Raw genomic sequence first — 24,345 nt, forward strand, 5'->3', positions numbered from 1 at the left:
GAACTTTTTAAAAATTTTAAATACGTTCGTAGGCCTACCTTATTTGTATAAATTGGTAATATCGAGCCTTAGGAATAAAGGACCTTTTTTGTAATGGTAAACAAATTTGACATATAAACCGCAAATAAACAGTTTAAACATTTGGGCCAATGACGCACAAAACCATAATTTTACAACATCCCCGGATCACAAGTATCCACTTCAGGCTCCGGCATTTCAATTCAGTCACATAATTATTGACTATACCATTATGATATTCATCCCCTAGAAATGTGTACTTGAGCTTTATTAAGGAATAAGTAAAAGATATGATTATCTGAGGATGTTATAAAGAAGCTGCACAATTTATCTTCACGAGGAGAGGCGTCGACTGCGATGAGATGACACTATGTCTAGATTGTATCCAACAGCGCTCTACATTATTTAGGCCCCTCCTCGCATGGGCCTGAACCAGAAACCTCTAATGAAGCATAATGACCATCGTAACGCGTATTTTACTACAGGGTGATTTAAAATGAACTGTACCCAACTTCAAAAATTAAAACAAAATACTTACCGGTTTTTAAATAATTTGTGTTTCCAAGCTGTAACAGGATAGTATGTTTCCTGTTATTGGTGAAAAATTCATGTCTTTACCTCAAATGGTTTTGAAGAAAAGTACATTTTAGAAAACACACCAAAAACAATGTTGCACACCGATGAGTATTTTATTCAAACTATCTGTTCTTCAGCATTTTGCTCACTCAACTGCCCTGAGACACTTTCAGTTCAACATAAATTGCGCATGTTTATTTAAAAATGAAAATAAGTTGTATTGATAAATAAATACAATTAAAATTAAATACTTACCGATATTTAAATAATTTTACATTGCAAGCTGTAATAGGGTAGTAGGCTATATTTCCTATTATTGGTGAAAAAATCAGGTCTTAATTACAAGTGAATGGATATTGCACCAGCACCATTTCTATTTGAATTCAAATTTCCCTCTACAATTTCAAGTCAACGGGTCCTTTGCTCTACATGTATTATTTAACATGTAATATTTGCAAACCTGACATTGTAATTGAATATCAATATTATTGATTTAATAATGTAAAATAACATTTGTCTTGGTTTTGCTGTACATGTATGTAGTCGTGGTAGTTGCATTGTGTTACTGCGGTAGAGAACACGGGTAAACTTAGCTCCGTGTGTTGGTCTAAAAATGGGATGATAAATTGAAAATGCGATATCTTCTGACTAAAACCAGTTATTATCAAAATTCGAAATTTCTACTACAGAACACTTATCACTGCTTTCTATGATAGTTTTTTTGATATGTACAATCTCCGCAAATATAAATAAAAATTGGGTGAAGTTGGGTACAGTTCATTTTAAATCACCCTGTATAAAATGATTAATCTTTGAAAGTAATAATTTGTGAAAATAAAAACCGTACAAAACAGGTTCCAAATATGGCTATGACTTTTTTTTTAAATATTTCTTTTAAGACACTCTGTATATGAAAAAAATAACTGCATCATTTAAAAGAGGATTTCGTGATCCTAGCATGACATTTTTCAGTAGATATCCACGAAAAAAGCTTATTTCCAAAATTTCAGTTGATTCCGATTTTGCGTTTGCGAGTTATGCATGATTATGTGTATTACACTGCTCCATAGACAATGTGTTGTAATTTCGTTCTGGTGCACCAGAACGAAATTCAAATTTGGCGATATTTTTGCTAAACGAATTAATCTGCAAGAAATATTTGGTACATAAACATTATGTAGCCAGAGGTATCCAGTGGTGTAAAAATCTCAACTTGTGGGGGAAAAGTGGGGGGATGAGGCTGTGGATCACGAAATGCCCCTTTAAATGAGCGTTTTTATCATGTTTTTTTTGCGTACACGCAGGCAGGTCCGTACGAGGGGGGAAGTCGCCCCAATTTGAAAAAGTATAACAAAATCAAACAAATTCAATCGAGCCCGGTCCACTTTTTCAAAATCCACACTTTCCCCCTCCCCCCAAATGAAAAAAATAATAGATAAATAAATAAATAAACCTGCGTACGGGCCTGCGTATCATGCTCTTGGAGTCTGAATATCACGGAGGTTGGTTTGCAGCTAGCTCTCTAAATGTAAAAGAGTGAAAAACTCACTCCCAAAAAGAGTGATTCACTTATAAGACCTCTCAAAAAAGAGTGATTCACTTATAAGACCACTCAAAAAAGAGTGAAATGTGTTTTTTAACTTTAGAACCACTCAAAAAGAGTGAAAACCACACTTTAAGAGTGAATTTTAACTCTTTCAAGGAGTTAAATGAAGGACAACTCTAAAAATGTGTTGTCCTTCATTTAACTTCTTGAACGAGTTGAAATTCACTCTTTTAGAGTGGTTTTCACTCTTTTTTGAGCGTTTGTGAAGTTTAAAAAACACATTTCACTCATTTTTAAGTGGTTTTATAAGTGAATCACTCTTTTGGGGAGTGAGTTTTTCACTCTTTTACATTTAGAGAGGTATAGAGTGATTGACAAACGTATAATCAGTATCAGTCCAGTTTGCGCTTCCATTCACAATTAATCTGAAAAAGTGTTTCGTAATATGAAGGCGGGTTTTAATATTTAAGGGTAGACGAGGTATTGTTGGTCGAAGCAACCTAAAAATCGATTTTCATTTATCTAGATCAATATATTATTGAAAAATAACACCTTGATGTTTTGCAAAAGTTCATTCTGCAGATCATATACTTTGCAAACTTGCTTAATTTATTGTTGTTAATGAGTTATGTACGTTTTACAAAAGTGTTGTTGTTTCAGTCCTCTTTACAACGTAACTCAAGAACCGCAGCACCTATAAAAGTATATCTGTGATATTTTAATTCGTCTACACACTCGCTATGAATTGAGCAATACAGTTTTTGCCAAAACTCACTACCATTCGTAAGATGCTGTGAACTACCAAATCACAACAGTTTAAAATAATTAATAACCTTAAAGCGCACACTTCATGTGTAACAAAAGAATGTTAAAAAATAAACCCAACATAAGTGTGTTCTAAACAGCACGTTATTCACTACATTTATTGCATATCACTATCAGTAAACCGAGTTGTTTCGCAATATATTTACAACCTCAAACAAACAATTAACTGTTCATCAATCCATCTTTTCAAGTTTTGACCTTTTCATTATTCGCTTACAAAGTAAACAACAAGACAAAACAATGATATATATCATCAAAACAAAGACTGTCAACACAAACAGAAAGAAGGCAAAAACGTCTAATAAATAGTACTGAACAAAGTTCAAATCGAAGACTTCTGCCCGCAAATGGCTTCCACCGAATTTCAGGATGTGTTCCACCCAGTAAACGGCTCTGTCCATTGGATCATCGTCTTGCAGGATCTCGGAACATCGGCAGACCCTCTCAGTGTAACTGTAGTGCATTATAAATACAAACAAGACAAGGGTACAATAATTATTCATATTCATCTAATGAGTGGGTCACAGCGTCATCATCCCTATAATCTTCGTGTCAAAAATTGCCGGGATAGTAGGTTGAATCCATTAGTTCTTCAACAGCTATACACATGGTGATTTTGTTTGAGATAAGCCGAGTGACACAGGCGGGTAAGCACATTACCTGTACGATATGAGATACCACAACGTTTCCATTCATTAGCTGAAATGACACGTTTTTACGATCTACGCATGCTCATAATTATGAGTAATATTACCCTCTTTGATGTTGCCAACACAAGAAAATTCAATTTGTTGTCAGTTTTTTGTTTTCAATTAATTCACTGGAAGTTCAATTAACTAAGATACGATTATCGTGTTGTTTCAACACATACATTTAACTGCAATTTCACCGAAACGTTTTTAAATCGACCGATAATAATGTGATGATATATTCAGTTGTTTGAGAATAATTTATAATCTTATCAAACGAATATGACACCATCAATGTTCAATGTTCCATGCATAACTCTGAGCACACGGTCGGATTTAAGCCACTTAATACCGGTAATAAGTCACTATTACCGGTTATAAGTCACCTATTACCGGTAATAACTCACTTATATCCGACAGTGTGAACACGACTTATGTATCAGAAATACTTTAACTCCGACATGTTATGAATAAAGTTGTTTGTAATGTTGAACCACTGCATGCACCTTGTGACCTTACAACTATTGACGTATTTTTTACCCCTAGAACTATGAAAGTGGTAGGGGTGGGTCCGGGGGGCACTCCCATATATTAGTACGCTTATAGGCTTATGGGAATTTACCGAAAAGGTAAACTTACCTTGAATCACTAAGAATTTGAATAATTTTACTTTCGAACGTTTCCGGTGAATAATCTGCCTTGTCCAAATGCACACCATAACCATAGCGTTCTACTTTAAATGCATTATATGTCTGGTCACCCAACATCTGTGGTACTAACACCATTGGTACTCCGTGGTAAAGTGCCTCATAGATGCCATTAAGACCACCGTGGCCGAGTATAAAGACGTGCTTTGGGATGGGCTGTCGGAAGAGGCAAGATATGCTGTCAGACTTGAGGAACATTCATTGGTGGTTTAGATTTATAAGGAAAATATGAATTTAATAATGGTCGAGGAAATTATAGTAAGATAGATGTAGCTATAGAGTTTCAAATTTCTAAAAACAGAACAAAAATCACGGATTTGCGAGTATAGAAACCGGCAAATACGGATAATGAGGATATCAAACGTAATTGCAAAAGTAAGCTTATTTCTACCTAGATATTCCAAATTTAACATCCAGAAAATAGGGAGGATTCAAACAAAAAATACTAGGGAGGTTTTCAAAATTACATGCAACTTCAATGGCACATAACTTGTCAGAAATAGGGAGGTTGCCAAATTCGGGTGTCAAAATTTTTAAATATCAAGATGTTATTGCAAACTATTTTTGCCAAACATGTTTGCAAAATATTTTGTTTAACACTTAAAAAGATTATGTTACAATGTTTTGCAATAAGTTTTCAAGAATGTTTTCGGAATGTTATTTTATTTTGTGTTTGCTGGGTACCCGTAATGTATGCCAAAAATGTTCATGAAGAACTTTTACCAATTAAAGCAGCTTGTGGAAGCCAAGGTGCTATTTTGGTATTCGATCCCAAGTTCTTAGGTGTGGATCCACTGTGCTTCCAGAAAACTCGTTGGGGAAGCTTCTTCAATACCAAAGCGATGCTCTCCACAAAAGTGTCATCAAACCCACTTGCAACGATCGAGCCGGTAGAAAACACTATGAAGCCAGCATCACCTGAACCATCGACAAACTCCTGAAAGTCCTGTAAGTGTGTAAAAAAGTAAATTCATTATTGAAATCGAGCTTGATAATTATGTATCAAGGTGCATTGGCATAATGGAGTTCTTTGGCCATACTTTGGCCATGATTGTCAGGAAACATGAAGGTGTAGAAAACAAATTTTGCAAGGGGCTATGGAAGGCCGGCGAGGAAGGGACTAATGCCCTGCGGGGCTAGATTTTTCCACCCGATCCTGGTATTTCCAGAATACCAACCCAACCCGAAAAAGTTGGAACAAATCCGCCCGATTCGGACCGATTCTTTTATTTGGCACACTGGACCGCCAGATCCGAACTTCTGTTAACCTCATCCCGATCCGTTCTAGCTTTTCCAAATCTGATCCGATCAATGTTAAATGAAAACTAAGAATGACCTACATGTACTTCGACCAACATCTTGGACTAAAGACGTGAAGCTGGTTTCTAACCAAGGAATGCAAGGTGCAACACACTTGGTATTAGATCGAGTGAGAGGGCGTGCTCTTGTGAAGACCACAGCCAGCGCTAGAGAGCGCCATGCACAGACAGACAGTTTTGACGGTTCAACTGCAAAATTCTCTTTCGTATGCATTTGCCACATTATGATGTTGCTATCAAAAGCGGTCTTCAAACTCAGTCAGGAGGTCTCAGCCTTACTCGGGGCCTTACCGCGATATCTCAAATTCAAAGGGTCTGACCTATTACTAGTATACTGGCATCTTTGATATTATGATTTCATAATTATACAACGACTTATACCACGGATTATGTCCACTAAGATTGTAGTTACTGCAAGATTGAATAAGTAAAGCAGATTTAGCCTCAAACTATGATATTGGTGACTAGCGACTGTATAATCTAAGAATGTATAGTCTTGGACGTCTAAAGAATGGATCGTAGACGTCTAAGATGCATCTTCGGCGTCTAAGAATGGATCGTAAATGTACGTCTAAGAATGCATCTTAGACGCCTAAGAATGCATCTTAGACGCCTAAGAATGGATCGTAGACGTCTAGAATGCATCCTAGACGTTTAAGAATGGATCATAGACGTCTTAAGGGAGTGCATTACACGTACGTTTAAGAATGGACCGTAGACGTCTAGAATGCATGTTAAACGTTTAAGTATGGATCGTAGACATCTAAGAATGCATCTTAGACGTTTAAGAATGGATCATAGACGTCTTAGGGAGTGCATTACACGTACGTTTAAGAATGGATCGTAGACGTCTAGAATACATGTTAAACGTTTAAGAATGGATCGTAGACATCTAATAATGCATCTTAGACGTTTATGAATGGATCGCAGACGTCTAGCATGCATCTTCGACGCCTAAGAATGGACCGTAAACGTCTAAGAATGCATCTTTGGCGTCAGCTACGAACGCATCATATATAGGCCTAGCTGAATCTATACTCCATCGCTGAGCGATTGGTATGTGACCAATGAGGTAGGGTGGTTTTCCTAACGCAACAAAAAGCGGTCCACCTCGTTGGTTAAAAACTAATCGAATGGATCGTATACAGACAGCCTTAGAATGGATCGTAGACGTAAGAATGCATAGACGTCTATCATGTCTATAGACTTAAGCGGTCATCTTAAGCGTTTCGTTTTTACCCTATACGGACATTCATATATATTATAATATCATTTACAACTTACTAGTGGTAGCTGTCCCGGTCTTGCGGCTGCCATTCCTCCAATTGGACTATAATTCGGCATTGTCGGATGTGGGTCTTCCAACAAGTAGCTATCCTGTGACAACCAGAATTGGGCTTTACTTGCCAATTCACTCATAGACTTCTCCGGACTTATGTGAAATTCTTCTTGTAAAGGTATAAATAGTGATGACAAATTAATAGCGACGAGTTTCATAACACGACGCATAAGTATATTTTTAATGCGAACTCCAAACGCTAAGTGTCTATCTTGCCCTCCTTTGATAAATGGTGAAATAACATAAGATGATTCTATCGGAATTCCATACATGTTGTAGTTCATAAAAATTAGCTCAGTATTTGAAGTTAAAGCAATAAATGGAACTTTTAAAACTTCGGGCAGTAAAACGTCACATCCATTTCCCATGTCTTCGATGATGAGGTCATAGTTCATTTCTCTAAGCTTTTTCATTACTGAAGTATTGTTCAACAACTGACGACAGTAACTCACTTGCTCACGATGAACATCTTGTAAAATAGTCAAAGTATTTGATACACCTGGAATAGGTTTATTTCCTGCCCGCATCTCTTTCACGATATCACATACTTCAAACGGAATTGTGGGGTATTCCAATATTTCTGTGGCTTGAGAATTGTCAAATTTTTGGCGGACTTTTAATTGATCGTCTGTTGGTACTAGAATGGTCACATGATGTCCACGAGATGTCAGTTCGGCACTGACAGCAGATAGCAGAGTGGTGTGACCTCGGCCTCGCATTAGCGGTCCTGGAATCAGAATTTTGGCGCCAAGTCCAAAATTTACATATGACGTCATGGCAAGGAGAAGGAAGACAATTCTAAAAGACATTGGATTGTAAGATAATGTTGTCTGTTTAGTTGCTCGATTCATTTTTAAGAATTAAGAAACGGAAAGATGACTAAGTATCGTATGCGGCATGAGACGAAATTCGGTCTAAGTTTATTGTGAGATCATGCTTGCGAGGCCACTACCAATCATGCCAACTGCTCATTAAGTACCGTTCCTGGATGCGAAGTTATTATGCCCTTACAACACACAATCAGTCGCCATAACGTATCAGTGTAATGCATTTATACCTGCAATGCAAAGGAAACATATTAAGGTTATTAATTATTTTAAACTGTTGTGATTTGGTAGTTCACGGCATCTTACGAATGGTAGTGAGCTTTGGCAAAAACTGCATTGCTCAATTCATAGCGAGCGTGTAGAAGAATTAAAATATCACAGATATACGTTTATAGGTGCTGCGGTTCTTGAGTTACGTTGTAAAGAGGGTTGAAACAACAACACTTTTGTAAAACGTACATAACTCATTAACAACAATAAATTAAGCAAGTTTGCAAAGTATACGATTTGTAGAATGAACTTTTGCAAAACATCAAGGTGTTATTTTTCAATAATATATTGATCTAGATAATGAAAATCGATTTTAGGTTGCTTCGACCAACAATACCTCGTCTACCCTTAACAAAGATAGACAAAATGATGTAATGCATGTACACAGTACAGTTTCCAACTGGAGTCTTACAATGTTGATACATTATGCCTTCAGACCGTACAAATGGACGAGCATGTAAAGCAAAAAACGAAACAAAAACAAAAATAATAAAAAAAAACCCTAAAAAACTAGACTTCTCCGTAGTCCACTTGCCAATAAAAATATCATACTATGGCTATTACATTTAAGCTTAAAACTCTGATTCAATTATTTGTGCACAATTGATAGATTTTCACATCTGATCTTTTCAGTCACCGTACTCCCTCTGTTTGTTAGCTTTCGATTTTTAACTCGGATAATAAACTGGCAGATTCTAAAATTAGAATTGTTCAGTATTGAAGTGCCATTATAATTATGCCATTATGATATGTTGCATTCAATAATATAAGCCTACGTATATTTAAACCTTTACTGTCACAAATATAATTATATAAACCTTTTCATAACCATTTTATACTAGTATTTTGATGTAATAAATATCAGTATAATTTCGAGTTCAACTGAATGCGTTCATCATGATTAATAACATTTTTATTTAACAAAAATCGACTATGGCATAGTCTATAAAAAAAAAACCAAACAAAAACAAATACAACAAAAACAAACCGGATGCAAGAATATGATGATGGTTACGTGCATCATAATTTTACTTATGCATGCATGACAGGTAAAGAAATGCCTTAAACATAGTCATGTTAAAACAAATAGTTATCAAAATAATAAGGTCATATTAATTACAAAGGGGTTTAGGCATGTTAGGAGGGCCTCTTCTTGCAAAACATTTCCCCCATTTCTCAGGCCCAAAAGGGTCCATAGGTCTACGCGTGCAAAAACTGGGCGGGGGGGGGGGGGGGAAACATGCTTTAAAAGGTTAGCAACTATTTTGAACTGTTGAGATTTGGTGGTTCACAGCATCTTGCGAATGGTAGTGAGCTTTGGCAAAAATTGCATTGATCATTTCATAGCGATTCAATTATCACATATATACTTTTGTAGGTTCCGTGGTTCTTGAGTTATGTTGTAAAGAGGGTTGAAACAACAACACTTTTGTAAAACGTATAACTCAATAACAACAATAAAAAATCAAGCAAGTTTTCAAAGTATATGATTTGTAGAATGAACTTGTACAAAACATCAAAGTGTTATTTTTCAAAAATATATTGATTTAGATAATGAAAATCGGCTGCTTCGACCAACAATACCTAGTCTACCCTTAAGGCAACATCATTGAACATACTTATAAGGAATCGATATGAATGGTTTGAGTCATGAATCAAATTATGGACTCACCAACAATTTGTTAGTAACATTGCGACCCGATCACCGGGTCTTCACCAGACTGCGCAGAGACTTGACTGATGGTAAATGGTAATCGGCAAGGACGTAGTTTGACGGTGGGGTCCCAGGCGTGCGATGAACGGAGACCCCCTCTCAAACCACCTCTCCACCTTGTCGATGATGTCGACTTCAGTTGAATTGGTGACCCGGGAGTTATGAGTGCTTGAAGACTGTGGAGTCCTAGTTTTCGTTGAAGCTTCCTCTCCGGTGCTGATTAAAATCAAGTTTTCTCTATAAATTAAATAGACCAGTGAAAAAAATGTTGGTGCGTTGGATATGGTGCGTTTACATTATTTTTGTATGTTTGTCTTTTATGATCTTTCAATTATAATGCAATTTTACTTGACCTAATGTACAATTTATAAATACTGTATTTATGTAACTTTATGTGCTTTCATTCATTGCTTTTACATTTTTGTAAACTTCTGTTATAAATAAATTGTATATTTATGTTGTTAATTGTTACTCAGGGGCCCCTTGGAGATCAGGCCAAGGGACTTCCCTGGTTAAAGAAAGATTAAATAAATAAATCAAAAGCGTGTTCATATTTTTCCCATCGGGCTGGTACCTATTTCTGGGATGGTGCTTGTTTGCTCAAGAGATCATTTTTTATTGGTATTGGAATGACTTTTGTTTAAAACTTTTTGTGGTTGAATTTTTTTAAAAATATTTTAATTCGATTTGTAAGGAAAAGTAAGTATGTTTTGCCGTTTCAACGAACGAAAACGAGTGAGTATTACCAAAGTTATGTTTGAACTAATTATGACTTTAAAAGTTCTAGGTATAGGCCTAAATGTAACAATAATAGTTAATATATAGCATCATATGGTCAGCAGAAGAAAATCTGACATCACCTATGATGTCATATCAGTGTCCTTGACCGGGGTCCTTACTCCTTGACCACTGAACAGCGTGATATCATGTTGATAACAGATCTATAGAATCAAAATCTTCATCATATCCTCGGATCATATCACAGATTCTCAACAATCTGTGATCATATGGACCATATTGATGTGAAAGTAGTTATCTATCATATCCTGTGTCGTTTTATGGATAAAAATGACTCAAAATGTTATTGATGAAATGGTTGCTATCATAAACATCAGTTTTGTCTTTCAACGGGAAAAATCCGATGCAAAATAAAGTTTTTAGGGCCTAGCTATAATATGGGCATAATTTATGCATGTAGGCCTATAGTATTGAACAATGTACCCCATTTGACATGCACTTATAGATAAATAAATTGTCTTACTTTATTAATTTAATAACTTCTTTATTATAAATAAAATGACACATAACTATTTGATTCATAAAATTACATTCAACAAAATGATTGAAGAGAAAACACACAAGGCACTATAGGCAGACTGTTATAGAATGGAGTATGTAAGATGCCATGTCCATAGCTTCGCAGGAGTTTCCGACTAGCAATCAACATGATCAGCACATTCAGAAAAACACAGTTTAAGAGTGAAGATTGTAGTGAGTAACCAGTCCTTTATAAATGTGCTGGCCACTATCTATTATAATATAGTAGGATTAAACTATACATTGCGAATTAATTAAGTTATTTTAAAATAAAATGTACATGTAAGTTAACTCAAACCGGCAGTGTATTTGTGAAGTGGTATATCGAAAGCAGTGAAATCGGACATTCCTATTAAAGCGAAGATATTGAGTTCGTAAAGTTCTGGTATTACAAAATTGGAAATTGAGATATCGTGGGTAAAAAGCTGAAAAGACAAAAACAACAACAACAACAACAACAACAACAAAAAAAAAAAAAAAAAAAAAAAACAAAAAACAAAAAAACAGACCAGAACAATTTGGAGTAATGAATTAAAAGAGTTGACATGAGATTAGGAATTAATGTTTTCTGCTGTTTCAGTGTGCATGTTCTCATCGTTGATGGTTTGGTGGACTGTCATGTAGATGTAAGCGTGATCCTAAAAATGCCTTTCACATTGACCAAAACTAATTACAAGACCTCTTCTACATTGAGGCTGGCTTTCCCTTTTAAAGGGAATTTTTATTCCTTCAAAAATCCATATCTTCAATATGAAAGGTCAAATTTTTCAATTGATCGTCGGCTTTTCCTCCCAGCTACATACATGCACTTAAGGGATCTAAAATGAGCGTTTATTGTGTTTCGACAGTATTTTTTGTGGGACATGAGAGCACCTCGGACCTATCAATTGCATTCTGAATACGAAGCATGTCTTTCTGATATCAAATAATTTTCATTTTTGAAAATCACAATATAATACAGATTTTATGACAAATTATAAAAATTTGATATTTGTCAAATTTTTGATATATAACAGTCCTCGAAGTAAATTATATAAATCTAATGATATATTCTTAAAGTGTATGTAAAAAAAAAAAAAAGCCGACGGTCAATTGAAAATTTTCACCTTTCATATTGAAGATATGGATTTTTTCCCAAAAGACCTAATTTTTTTGGTGTTTTGGGAAAAAAATCCATATCTTCAATACGAAAGGTCAACATTTTCAATTGATCGTCGGCTTTTCATCCCACCTACATACACTTTAAGTATAAATCATCAGATTTATAAAGTTTACTTCAAGTACTGTTAAATATCAAAATATCAATTTTAATGATTTGCCATAAAATGTGTATTAAATTGCGAATTTCAAAAATTATTTGATATCAGAATGACATTCTTCGTATTCAGAATGCAATTCGATATGTCTGATGTGCTCTGATGTCCCAAAATAAATACTGTCCAAACGTTCATACCCCAGCCCTTAATATAATATATCATTAGATTCTGAGGAGTGAGGGCTACGGCCCTTACTTACGAAACAGTTCTGTAAAACAAATGTAGCAGGGTCATTTAAGTTTTATCATGTATTAAGGGCTGGGGTATGAACGTTTGGACAGTATTTATTTTGGGACATCAGAGCACATCAGACATATCGAATTGCATTCTGAATACGAAGAATGTCATTCTGATATCAAATAATTTTGATTTTTTGAAATTCGCAATTTAATACACATTTTATGGCAAATCATTAAAATTGATATTTTGATATTTAACAGTAGGCCTACTTGAAGTAAACTTTTGATTTATACTTAAAGTGTATGTAGGTGGGATGAAAAGCCGACGATCATTTGAAAATTTTGACCTTTCGTATTGAAGATATGGATTTTTATTTTTCCCTCAAAACAGCAAAAAAAATAGGTCTTTTGGGGAAAAAAATCCATATCTTCAATATGAAAGGTCAAAATTTTCAATTGACCATCGGCTTTTCCTCCCTGCTACATACACTTTAAGAATATATCATTAGATTTATATAATTTACTTCGAGGACTGTTATATATCAAAATTTGAAAATATCAAATTTTTATGATTTGTCATAAAATTTGTATTATATTGTGATTTTCAAAAATGAAAATTATTTGATATCAGAAAGACATGCTTCGTATTCAGAATGCAATTCGATAGGTCCGAGGTGCTCTCATGTCCCACAAAAATACTGTCGAAACGCAATAAACGCTCATTTTAGATCCCTTTAAGCTCCCTCTTGGTTGAGCACTTTACCATGTTCATGGTTTCAACCTTTCTTGGACTAGATGGCACCAACTTGGGGTATTCAACCAAAAATATTCCAATACCAACTAAAAAGGACTATTTGAAACAGTGGCGGATCCAGAGCAGTCAGAGGGGGGGGCCCAATTGTTGGGAAAAAATGTAAGTAATGGCCATGAAGCGGCTATCCCGGAGGCTTGCTGCGCGACGCAGGGTGTCTGAGGGGGATGTGCCCCCTGAGAAGTTAGAAACTTTTGGAAAATGTAGACCCATTTGAAGCCATTTTGTGGACCATTTTGTCACTATTATTGTGTAAAATTTTAGTTTGAAAAAGCCTAAAATTTGAGAAAAACAGCCCCGTTTGTGGACAAGTTTTGACTTTTATTGTGTGAATTATTGCTTTATAATTATGTACCAATAAAGTTGCGCAGGCAGGGGGTGTCTGAGGGGGATGTTCCCCCTCAGAAGTGAGAAAATTTTGTAAAATGAAGGCCTAATTGAAGCCATTTGGTGGACTATTTTGCACTATTTATTGTGTAAAATTTTCTGTTTCAAAAGGCCGAAAATTTGCGAAATGAAGGCCCAATTGAAGCCATTCGTGGACAAGTTTTAACCTTTATAAATAAATTACCCGATATTGCTTTAGATGTAAACATAAAGTTGCGCACACAGGGGGGTGTCTGAGGGGGGATATGCCCCCCTCAGAAGTGAGAAACTTTTGCAAAATGAAGACCTAATTGAAGCCATTTGGTGGACCATTTTTACACTATCATTGCTTTTTAAAAAAAAAAAAAGGGCCCGAACTCGATTTGTAAAATTTTAAATGTAACACTGACACTTTATAGGCCTAAGACTTGAGATTCGCAATTAAAGCATGTATGGTGTTGAATTGAAGTCGGCTCGGAGTCCGTCTTATAGGCCTACTGACTTTGGTGACAAAATGTGACGGGCCCTACATATCGGTGGGCCCGCCGTAATTTTCACATGCTTTTAGGCAGAGGACCCGCCTTCAAGCAAAATAATCACATAGGCCTACCTATATAGACTGACCCGACTGCGATTTAGGCATGGGCCTACTATACGTGCAATTTAACCTTTTCCCTTCTCCTTTTCTCCCTTTTTTCTTCTTTTTTTCTCCTTTTCTCCTCTTTCTCTTCTCTTCTCTCCTTTCCTCTTTTTTTTTTTTTTTTTGAGGGGGGGGGGCCTGGCCCGCCGGGCCCCCTGAATCCGCGCCTGATTTGAAATGCATCATAACTATTGATGCATGCACATATTTTCCTGGTTGGTATTGTAATATTAATTTGAACCTCATTCTGCACAAAGTTTCTGAGGAGTGAGGGCTACGGCCCTTACGAAACAGTTCTGTAAAACAAATGTAGCAGGGTCATTTAAGTTTTATCATGTATTAAGCTCCCTCTTGGTTGAGCACTTTACCATGTTCATGGTTTCAACCTTTCTTGGATTTTTATATCATTAGATTTATAAAATATACTTCGAGGGCTGTTATATATCAAAATGTGAAAAATATCAAATTTTAATAATTTGTCATAAAATTTGTATTTATCGCGAATTTCAAAAATGAAAATTTATTTGATATCAGAAAGACATTCTTCGTATTCAGAATGCAATTCGATATGTCTGATGTGCTGTCATGTCCCACAAAAAATACTGTCGAAACGCTCAAAACGCTCATTCCAGATCCCTTAAGTGTTGGGAACACCTCAGGCAAAACTATAAGCAAACACATGCACGTCCATTTAATTCCTGTACTTATTTTGATACAAAGGGTGCATGAACTTGTAATTTTATATTCAATGAAAGGAGGTAGGTCTATACGTGTTATCTCCCCGCGAGCGGGGTTACATACCTCATGTGGGAATCACTTTCGAGTAGGCCTATATTTAAAGCCATTCGGTGATATTAGTTCAAATTGTCATTATATAGGAGCTATTGGGTATTTTTGAAATGAAAAATATCCCGGAAAATCACAGACCTATATAGGGCCTGTGCTTAAATACACTAGGCCTACATGGCTTTCGGCTGAATATAATACTTTTTAATAGAAGTACCAATTTTTGAATTTTTTACCATCGACGACGTCCGGATAAGCAAATCACTGAATGGGCCTTATAGATAAGGAGTCTGATTCAGTGGTGGAAACTGTCTGAACCAGAGAAGATCGATCTATAAACACAACAGCGATTTCTGATGTTCAATCCCGGGGATCAACTATAAGCTAACTATAATATTACCCTATTATCTAAAACATACTACAACAAAAAATACTACGAGGTGGCCAGAAAAAGTGAAGCTGATTGATTGTCCTTACCTATCTTTCGGCAGACAATGATTCGTAAATCATGGTAATCTACACTAAGTCAAGTTCCCAGCATTGGATTGCACTAGTGCCTTAAATTCCCTCTACTCAAGCTCAGTCATGCAGAGAAGACCAACCGGTATCGGTAAACCATACTTTATTTCTTTTTATTTTGATATAAAGGTTATGTTATTTCTTGATATTATTCACTACTCACTGACCCACGAGACGGCAGCCCTTTAGCCTCCGCTTTAATAATAATAGCACCACTGCATGCAGCATGCAAACTGAGACCACCGAAACGAACCGAACAAAGTTTTTTCACGCTTTCAACATGTTCACCTGCACGTGCACCCATGTTCAATGCTCTGTCTGCACATGTTTACTTAATCTGATCAAGAGAAAACAAATAAGCATTTCCTTTAAAAGGGAAAATGAAGGGACATGGGCAATAATTTTATGTGCCTTCCAGGACTAAAACATTGGGTGAGGTGTAGTGATATCATTTAGTGATGAGCGCCCGTGATCTCGTGTTGGCAAACATGGCGATCGGGGGGTACTCGACTTTGGAAGTGACGGGATGATGTGCGGACATTCGAAACTAGGGGTCTCGGTGAGACACACAGAATTAAAGACCCATTCAGTGATCCCAGCGCAAGTGTTTTTTATAAATTGCTTAAAAGTGAAGGATAAGTTTGGCAAAAAACGAAGAAAACAGCAGCATTCAAATACATGTAGCTAATTTAGTATCTAAATTACAGATTCATGTAAAATGTCTTATTTTGTCTTAAATACACGACTTTCGGCTGAACCACTCGCAGGCTATGTTAACATATCTATGACAATGACAAAGGTACCAAAATAATAATAATAATAAAATATTAAAAAAAACCGACGTCATTCGGTGACTTAAATCAGAAATTTGTTCAACATTCTTGAAATTGGTGACAGGAAAACAAAAAAGTGGTCATTGACTGAGAGGGAGTCCAGTAAAACAAAAAAGGTGGTCATTGGATGAGAGGGAGTTGAAAAATTGAGGTTATAAATGTAGCTGCACATTCCCGTCACCCATTTTTAGTGATTGCCCTCCCCGGGAAGGCGATCCACATTGATGAATAAATCTTGTGATCAGGCTGAGAATAATCATACGTTATATTCTGACTAGTTGGTGACTAATAATGGTGTCAGAAGTGGGATTCGAACCCATGCACGCCTCATGCGCCCGTGATATCAATACAGACCAAGAGTGCACGGGGAAAGGGTCTAAAAAGATTTGCTCTAAAAAGGCTTATGCCCCCGGTTTAGGCCTACAGAAACGTTCTAAATTATGCATTATTTCCTGCTCGCTATACACTCACTTGACTCGTATATCTAGACCATTTAAAATTGGTTAAAAACCGTTTAATATGTACAACATCCAAAATTTAGGTTTAAAAAGACAAACCGACGTTTCGGGAGTATGAACAGGTAAAACAGTAGTACTAGCAACTAGCACTGCAAATCCTTTGCATCGGGGCTTGAGATTGGAATTCCAGTTTTCTTTCTCACGAAGTAAGGACTAAGAGTAAAATTGTACATTTGTGTTTGGGAGTGGTCTTCTTTCCTTTCTCCTTTTCCTTGCTATTTTCTTCCATTTCTTGCTTTGCTTAGGCCAGCATGCATTTTATTAGCCTACACTGGCTATCCAGGCTTGTGCTTTTTTATATGAGCTTGGAACGGTCCATTCGCTACTTGCACGGTTCCGCCATTATGCACTATGTGCGGGAGAGCCTCGAACTGGCAGCATACATGAAAGGAAGAATTATGTAACCTTACACAGAACGTTATGACTAGTTCAATTCCCATTCATGTATGCTGCCAGTTCGAGGCTCTCCCCGCACATAGTGCATAATGGCGGAACCGTGCAAGTAGCGAATGGATTTCCCATGTACTAGCATGTGTCCCTCACGGACCGAACTGGGAAAACAAATCAATAAACAAACAAACAAATGATTTATCTTTTTTAGATCCATCCTAAGTTCTAACCCTGCTGGTCAGTTGCTACTGTTTTAGTCACAGTGTGTTTTAGTTTGTTTTTAGCATCTAAAGTTGTGTGTGTGTATTGTATACCATGACTGCTATAACATTAGACCCAGCTTTAACCACCGTTTATCAGTGGGAGCTGGTAGCCTAATGGATAAGGCGTCCGTCTAGAGTTCGGAAGATCGTGGGTTCGATTCCCATGCCGGCACATTCCCTTGCTTTTTTTTCAAGTTGGGTTGTGTGTCGGTCGGGATTTGTGTTTATTTGTTGTCATGTTTAATTGTAACACTTTGGGTTGGTTAAACTGTTCACTCTTTCTTATTAAATATATTCAGTTTCCTCTTGTAGCGAGCAATCGTTCCCCATTGTGTTTATTTGTTCTTGTGCAGGATGCGTATCCCCATTACCTACTTTACATCTAAAGTTTGGCATGTGCAAAGGGGCGGGCAAACATTTTTTTTTGCAGGCCGGGGGAGCAATTTTTGGCACGCTATTTGAAAATTTAACCGGGGGAGGGGCTCATAATTATATATTTGTAGGGCACGGTGGCTCAGTGGTTACGGCCTTGGACTCATAATCTGAGAGCTTGCTCGACGTGCGTGGGTTCGATTCCCCGTCCCACCACCGTGTTGCGCCCTTGGGCAAGGCGCTTTGCCTCGCTTGCCTCACCCCACCCAGGTGCAATGGGAAACTGTTAGGGGTATAGTCACAGTCGTTGTACTGATGGACCCTGCGCCACTTGTAGGCTGCAAACGTGGTTCCGACATATTCTAATGACGGCGGAATAAATGTAAAGCGCTTAGAGGCTGTTTACGGCATAAAGCGCTATATAAATGTCTACATTTATTTATTTATTTCTTTAATTATTGCACAGCCCCTAAGTCATGATCTTGTTATAATACTAGACGGTATGCAGAGGGGGACAAAAAGCAACAAATGTACCAATTTCAAGGGCCACAGAAGTGTTAAACCTGCAAAAACAACAGGGATCAATATAGCCATTTCAGACCAAAAGGTTAGTCAGTTAGTAAGCTAGTAAGCAACATACACTAATCATGGAGGTAGGCTGATGGTTCAGGAAAAATGGCTTCTTTTACATAGGCGCGCATAAAGAACTCCAGCAAATATCTCAGTGATTGCTGGGGGGCATATAATCATTTTTCAAACAAAATAAGCATGGAATTAAAACAATAATTGTATTTTCTTTTTAATGATTAACAATTATGTTCAAACTAATTGCATTTTGCGAGATAGCATTAAATAATGGTAATTGTTACCCCTTTTGAAGTAATATATCCCGAGATTGGGACTCTAAACGGGGGGGGTCTGCGCCAATGGTTTTTTTTATTTTCATGGTCCCGTTAACTTCTGCTTGAGGATAATAACGCATATGTGACCAGCTCCCAACAAAACCCGGAACAAGTCGCCAGGCATGTTTTTAAGTTAGAGGCCTTCAAAGATGACATTCCCAGAAAAAAAACCAATTTTGGAATTCTTAATTTCATGGTATTTGACCTTGGGACTGAGTGGACTTTCAAATCCTTGAAAGTAGTTATTAAAAAGAGGTTTATTTAATCAATAATTAACAGTTGAACTGTGATAATCCCTATTCAATCCTGTGTAAAGCAGGAAATTAATTAGCCCATAACTCAGGTTAGCAGGTAGGCAAAAATATCAAGGTATCATTACAATGTTATCCATATCTTGAAAAGTATTGTTGCTATGTATATAATGTTGGTATAATTTTGAAGCTTATTGTCCTGTGCTTACATTTCTATTCAAATCATGAAATGTAAAAAATGTGTCTTGTTCCTGGTTTTGTCAGAACGGGTCACATATTGGGATTTGTTGAGTAGCCTTCTAGATTGGACGTTTGGAACAGCTTCAGGGCACCTCTCTTCATATTCTCACTTTCTTATATATATATATACACATATTTATACAATCGAAATTAAAGAATTACTTTTTAAATTGAAATAAAATTACACTCAAGTCAAAAGTGCAAGATAAACAATTTATTTGACGTTCTACTACTAACAGTATATAAGATCAATACACATTTGATAATTTCATATATATAATTCCTCATCCCTTATAACAACATGATTCATTCAAGACCATTTTCACGACATAAAAATGGGATTCAAAATAAAATTTGTGACAACATTAACAGCATTATTTGCAAATACTTGCAATGCATTTCATGCATTTATAGTACACGTAAAACCAATACTTATTCTTTATATAATATTTCTATCATCAGCCAAGGTTTAAGAAGGCAAATAAGGCACATAAAATGGAATTTCATTACATATATTTCATTGGGTGACTCCACCTCGCGGGAGGCCAGATGCGGATCAACATGGACTTCTGAGATGCGGAACAATGTTGACTTTCCGCAGACGACATCGCGACATGAGCGCCCCTACACACATCACCCCACCTCACTACGCAATCATTTCCCAGATGCGGATCACAGTGCCAGTTTGGACAGTTACTATATTTAATGCAGATTACAGAAGTACAGATAGATCTGGATTAATGCAGATCTCTCCTCCCGTGTGATGGTGTCACCCTTATATCAGCCAAGGTCCAAGTAAGGCAAATAAGGCGCATAATTATTGAAATATTGATCACTACCAATTACTTTTCAAAACATAGGCAATGGGGCTCTGACTTCTGGGACAAGTAAGAGCAATCACTCTCCTTACAACTCTCCTGAACTTCCACAGGAGAGTGAAGTGGAACTCTCCTGCAAGTTTTAGACAAAGCCCATTACTAAGCAAGATAACATGAAACATGGATGGAATTGCTTGTTATGAATTCATATGGACACATGTTACAAAAGACAAAAAATGTTCATAAAATTTGTCTTTAATTTGTTTCATAACAATAAAGTTGAATGCTGTCAAGGGCTATAATATTTGATAACAATAAACAATGACATTGATTGTTTCACTGAGTTTAAGGAATGTGTTAAAACCAAAAGTTTTAAAATAATGTGGAGTTGTGTTTTGTTTATTAAAACACACTTGGGTCCTGATGTGACCAGGTTCAAACAAAATGCTCAAGTCTGGCAACACAGACTATGCCTATATGGAAGAAAAGAATGATACATAACAAACCTTCGGAATATGGTCCTTCAGAATAAGGACACGACCCTGAAGCTGCTCCACACACAAAATTTGAGTTGAAAAATAAACTGATATTCACATCAGTTGAACTCTTAACCACCTGATATTAATGGCCAATATTTTAGGAAAGAAACAGGACCACCTGTAGACTGCTGCCCTCAGTCGTCAACCGTCTGGATTGACGACTGAGAAAACTACGTGGAAAAAAAGTGACGGATTTTGCAACAGGATTCCTGTGGCATAGAGCATGCGCAGTTGTGTCCAAATTGACCTTTTGACCGAGTTTGTTGTTTTTAGAAGTTCAGAGCGCGATCTTGTCACAGCGGCGCGGTACAGCGCCGCGATACGCGGGCGCCGCTAGTCAGTCGCGCTACGGCGCACAACTGAAGTCGCATTGAATAGTTTTCAGAAGTCCGTCATGATATTGGCTGTAAGATAATCAGTCGTCACTACGAAGCATACACAGTACATGCGAAGTGTAGACGGCTGATTGGAATTAGTCTAGACCACCTGTTGTTTTACTGTTACATGATTGCATACACATTGGTTGTATTAAATACTGCTTTGTATAAGGCACATTCACACAAACATAATAGCTAGAACTTTTTTCACATTGATTATAAAATTCAAATTTTATGGCATACAAGCCAAAATACATGATTGGTTTTACTATCGGAGTTGCTAAATTTCCAAATTGTATCTGCAAGCATTAATGAAGGTGGGAAGACATATAATACAGAGTTCAATTACGTTTTACTTATTGTACATAAAGGCACCAAGTTGAGGAAAATATCAAGAGTTGAATTACTTATTGTACATAAAGTCAATAATTAAATGTGGTGAAGATATAAGAAGTTGAATTACTTATATTGCATCTATATTATTTTTTGTCTGGTTGGTCAGCGATGTTATCCCATTGAGGCGTCTGTTTTGCGTGCATCTGTGCAGTGTCTTTAAATGTTTGTATGGGTATGCAAGCACTTTTAGTGAACACTGCACAGTGTCATCGCCCCGATATCGCCATGGTAGAAATCGCCATGGTAGGTTGAATCCACAGCCACGAAAGGTCATTTTATTCCGACCTTATGAGACGCATATAATTAGCCAAGTGACCTGACTAAGGCTACTAACAATAGCCGGGTAATTGATTTCTCGCTGTGTGAGTAAGCTTGTATACGACATTGCGGTCAATGGTCATACATACTGCCTCCACTCTGAGACGAATATACCTATGTGTGCTGTAGTCCATACAGGACCAACGCAATATAAAATTAGCGATTTTGGTCAGATTTTGAGTTCAAGACTCACAGTCGTTTCTCAAAGCGCAAACTAGCGACTATCATATCTGTTCAACACATATTTTCAAGTGTATGAGACCAGATCTGGTTTCTTGAGACGAAATCATTTACGGGAGATATTCATCATTTTCTAACCCGGTATCCGAAGATTTTCGTCTGATATCAAAATCGTGCATAGCAATTCACGTGTATCGATCCCGTGTATTCATTTTAGTGTCTCTGCTGCACCAAATAATTATTAGCCAGGCGATGTCGGTGTGCACTGGTGGTTGGAAGCTGAGCCCAATGAAATGAACACTAACATCACTGACTCACCAAGGTGAAAAACAGTATAAATGTAATAAGACGTATATATACTTATTGTATCTAAAAGAAAAAAATAAGGTGGGAGATATAAAATAAAACAGTTGAATTATTTAAATGCAACAAAAAGATATAAAGACATATATAATATTTATCGATGTAAAAGAACAAAAAACAAGGTGGGGAAAAATATAAAATAAAGAGTAGAATTCCTTGATGCATCTAATGCAATAATGAGGGTGGGGATAAATATAATAAGGAGAAAAGTTTGACTTATTTTGCAGGGTTTTTTTTCAAAAATAAATAAGATGAGTGTGATTTCATTCTGTAATATTTGAGCAACAGAACACTTACTACCAAGTACTGAAGTCCCATAACAATTTTGGTCTGCACTATGAGAAAAGAGAAGAAAGAATGAAAATCATGCTTGTGTGATTCTGATCCTTTAAATATTTTGATTAGCGTATATCTAAAAGAAACGATTAAGGTAGGAAAATATCACAAGGAGTTGAAAAGTTGTAGTTAGACCCCAGTTAGAATATTGTGCTACCATCTGGGATCCACATCACCAGATTTACATCGATGCTGTGGAAGCTGTTCAAAACCGAGCTGCCAGATTCGTCAAAAGAGATTTCAGCCGTGATAGCAGTGTCTCATCCATGGTTCGTGAGCTTGAATGGAAGCGCCTGGAAGAAAGGAGGCTAAGCGCTCGACTGTCTCTTCTATATAAAGCACATCATCAGCTCGTCTCCATCGACATCAGTAAATTCACTAGCACTCGACCAAGACAATGTACCAGACAGACCTCTTCCGTTTCTTTTGTTCGACCACAACCCAACAAAGACTGTTACAAATACGCCTTTTTACCAAGAACTGTAGCCCAATGGAACATATTACCCGCTGACATCAGAGAATCACCATCCTTGAACGACTTCAAAACCAAGACCAACAACAGCAACCTACTGGACATCACAAAGGGGGGCCCTCTTTTATCTGCTTTGCACCGCGTCTACACTCTGTGCGAGATACCCTAACAGGAGTTTGCACAGTACTCTACAGATACAGATTTAAATTAATGCAAGAATGAAGGTGGGAGATGATGAATATCATAAAGAGTTAAATTACTAAATACTTATTGATTTTAAATACAATTAGCCCTTTCGCAATTTTAGAAATCTCAGACTGTACATGAACATCCGGGTCATTTTGCAAGATGACAACCAAACCTACTCTATTGACGATGCATGTGATGAACCGCACCTGAAAGGGATTTCCCCATGATTTTATAATCCTGTTTTCACTCTAGCAGTTTCTAGTAGTGTTTCTTACAAAATGCCAAGTTCACCCGGATTGAAATACTGTAGCAATATTTATCTTCCAAGCAAGGAATTTAGCGCATGTACAGTCCGAGATTTGCGTAATTGTGAAAGGACTTATTGATATAGGGAATACGTATGATAAAGGGAGTGTTTATTGTATCTTAGAGCATTAATGAAAGTGGGGAAGACATATAATAAAGAGTTAAATCACTTACTAGATGGAAATGCTTTTACCATCACTATAATTTTTTATAAAATAATAGAAGAAAACGGTGGGCCACAGTGTTTCAAACTTACTGCTATAAAGTATGCATTATTGTTTTACATGTGTCTTATTTCATGTGAACTACAAAACCTTAAAAAATATACACATAACATGTGGTATGCAAATATGTCCATATAATTTATGCATTAATTTCAAAAATAAAATGCAATTATTACAGGGTAAGCAAATATTTATTCGTAAAGATATTTTGTAATGTGCATCTTCCTTTGATCCGGTTTTAGACCACAATTGTCCTAATTTGGACCAATTTTATTGGTAAAATTGCAAATTTTG

The 24,345-nt window shown here is 36.6% G+C and overlaps 1 protein-coding gene across 1 annotated transcript; it reads right to left on the minus strand.

Moving 5' to 3' along the window:
* Nucleotides 1–2,620: 2,620 nt before the first annotated feature.
* Nucleotides 2,621–16,065, minus strand: LOC140166474 (UDP-glucuronosyltransferase 2A3-like). The gene is given in 7 exon segments (XM_072189953.1): nt 2,621–3,418; nt 4,294–4,496; nt 4,498–4,517; nt 5,085–5,307; nt 6,965–8,076; nt 9,789–10,067; nt 15,723–16,065. Coding segments are annotated over 5 exon segments (1,632 nt in total). The 5' UTR covers nt 7,871–8,076; nt 9,789–10,067; nt 15,723–16,065; the 3' UTR covers nt 2,621–3,138.
* Nucleotides 16,066–24,345: the final 8,280 nt, after the last annotated feature.

The sequence above is a fragment of the Amphiura filiformis genome, chromosome 12 (genome assembly GCF_039555335.1).
Source record: "Amphiura filiformis chromosome 12, Afil_fr2py, whole genome shotgun sequence".
NCBI lineage: Eukaryota > Metazoa > Echinodermata > Ophiuroidea > Amphilepidida > Amphiuridae > Amphiura > Amphiura filiformis.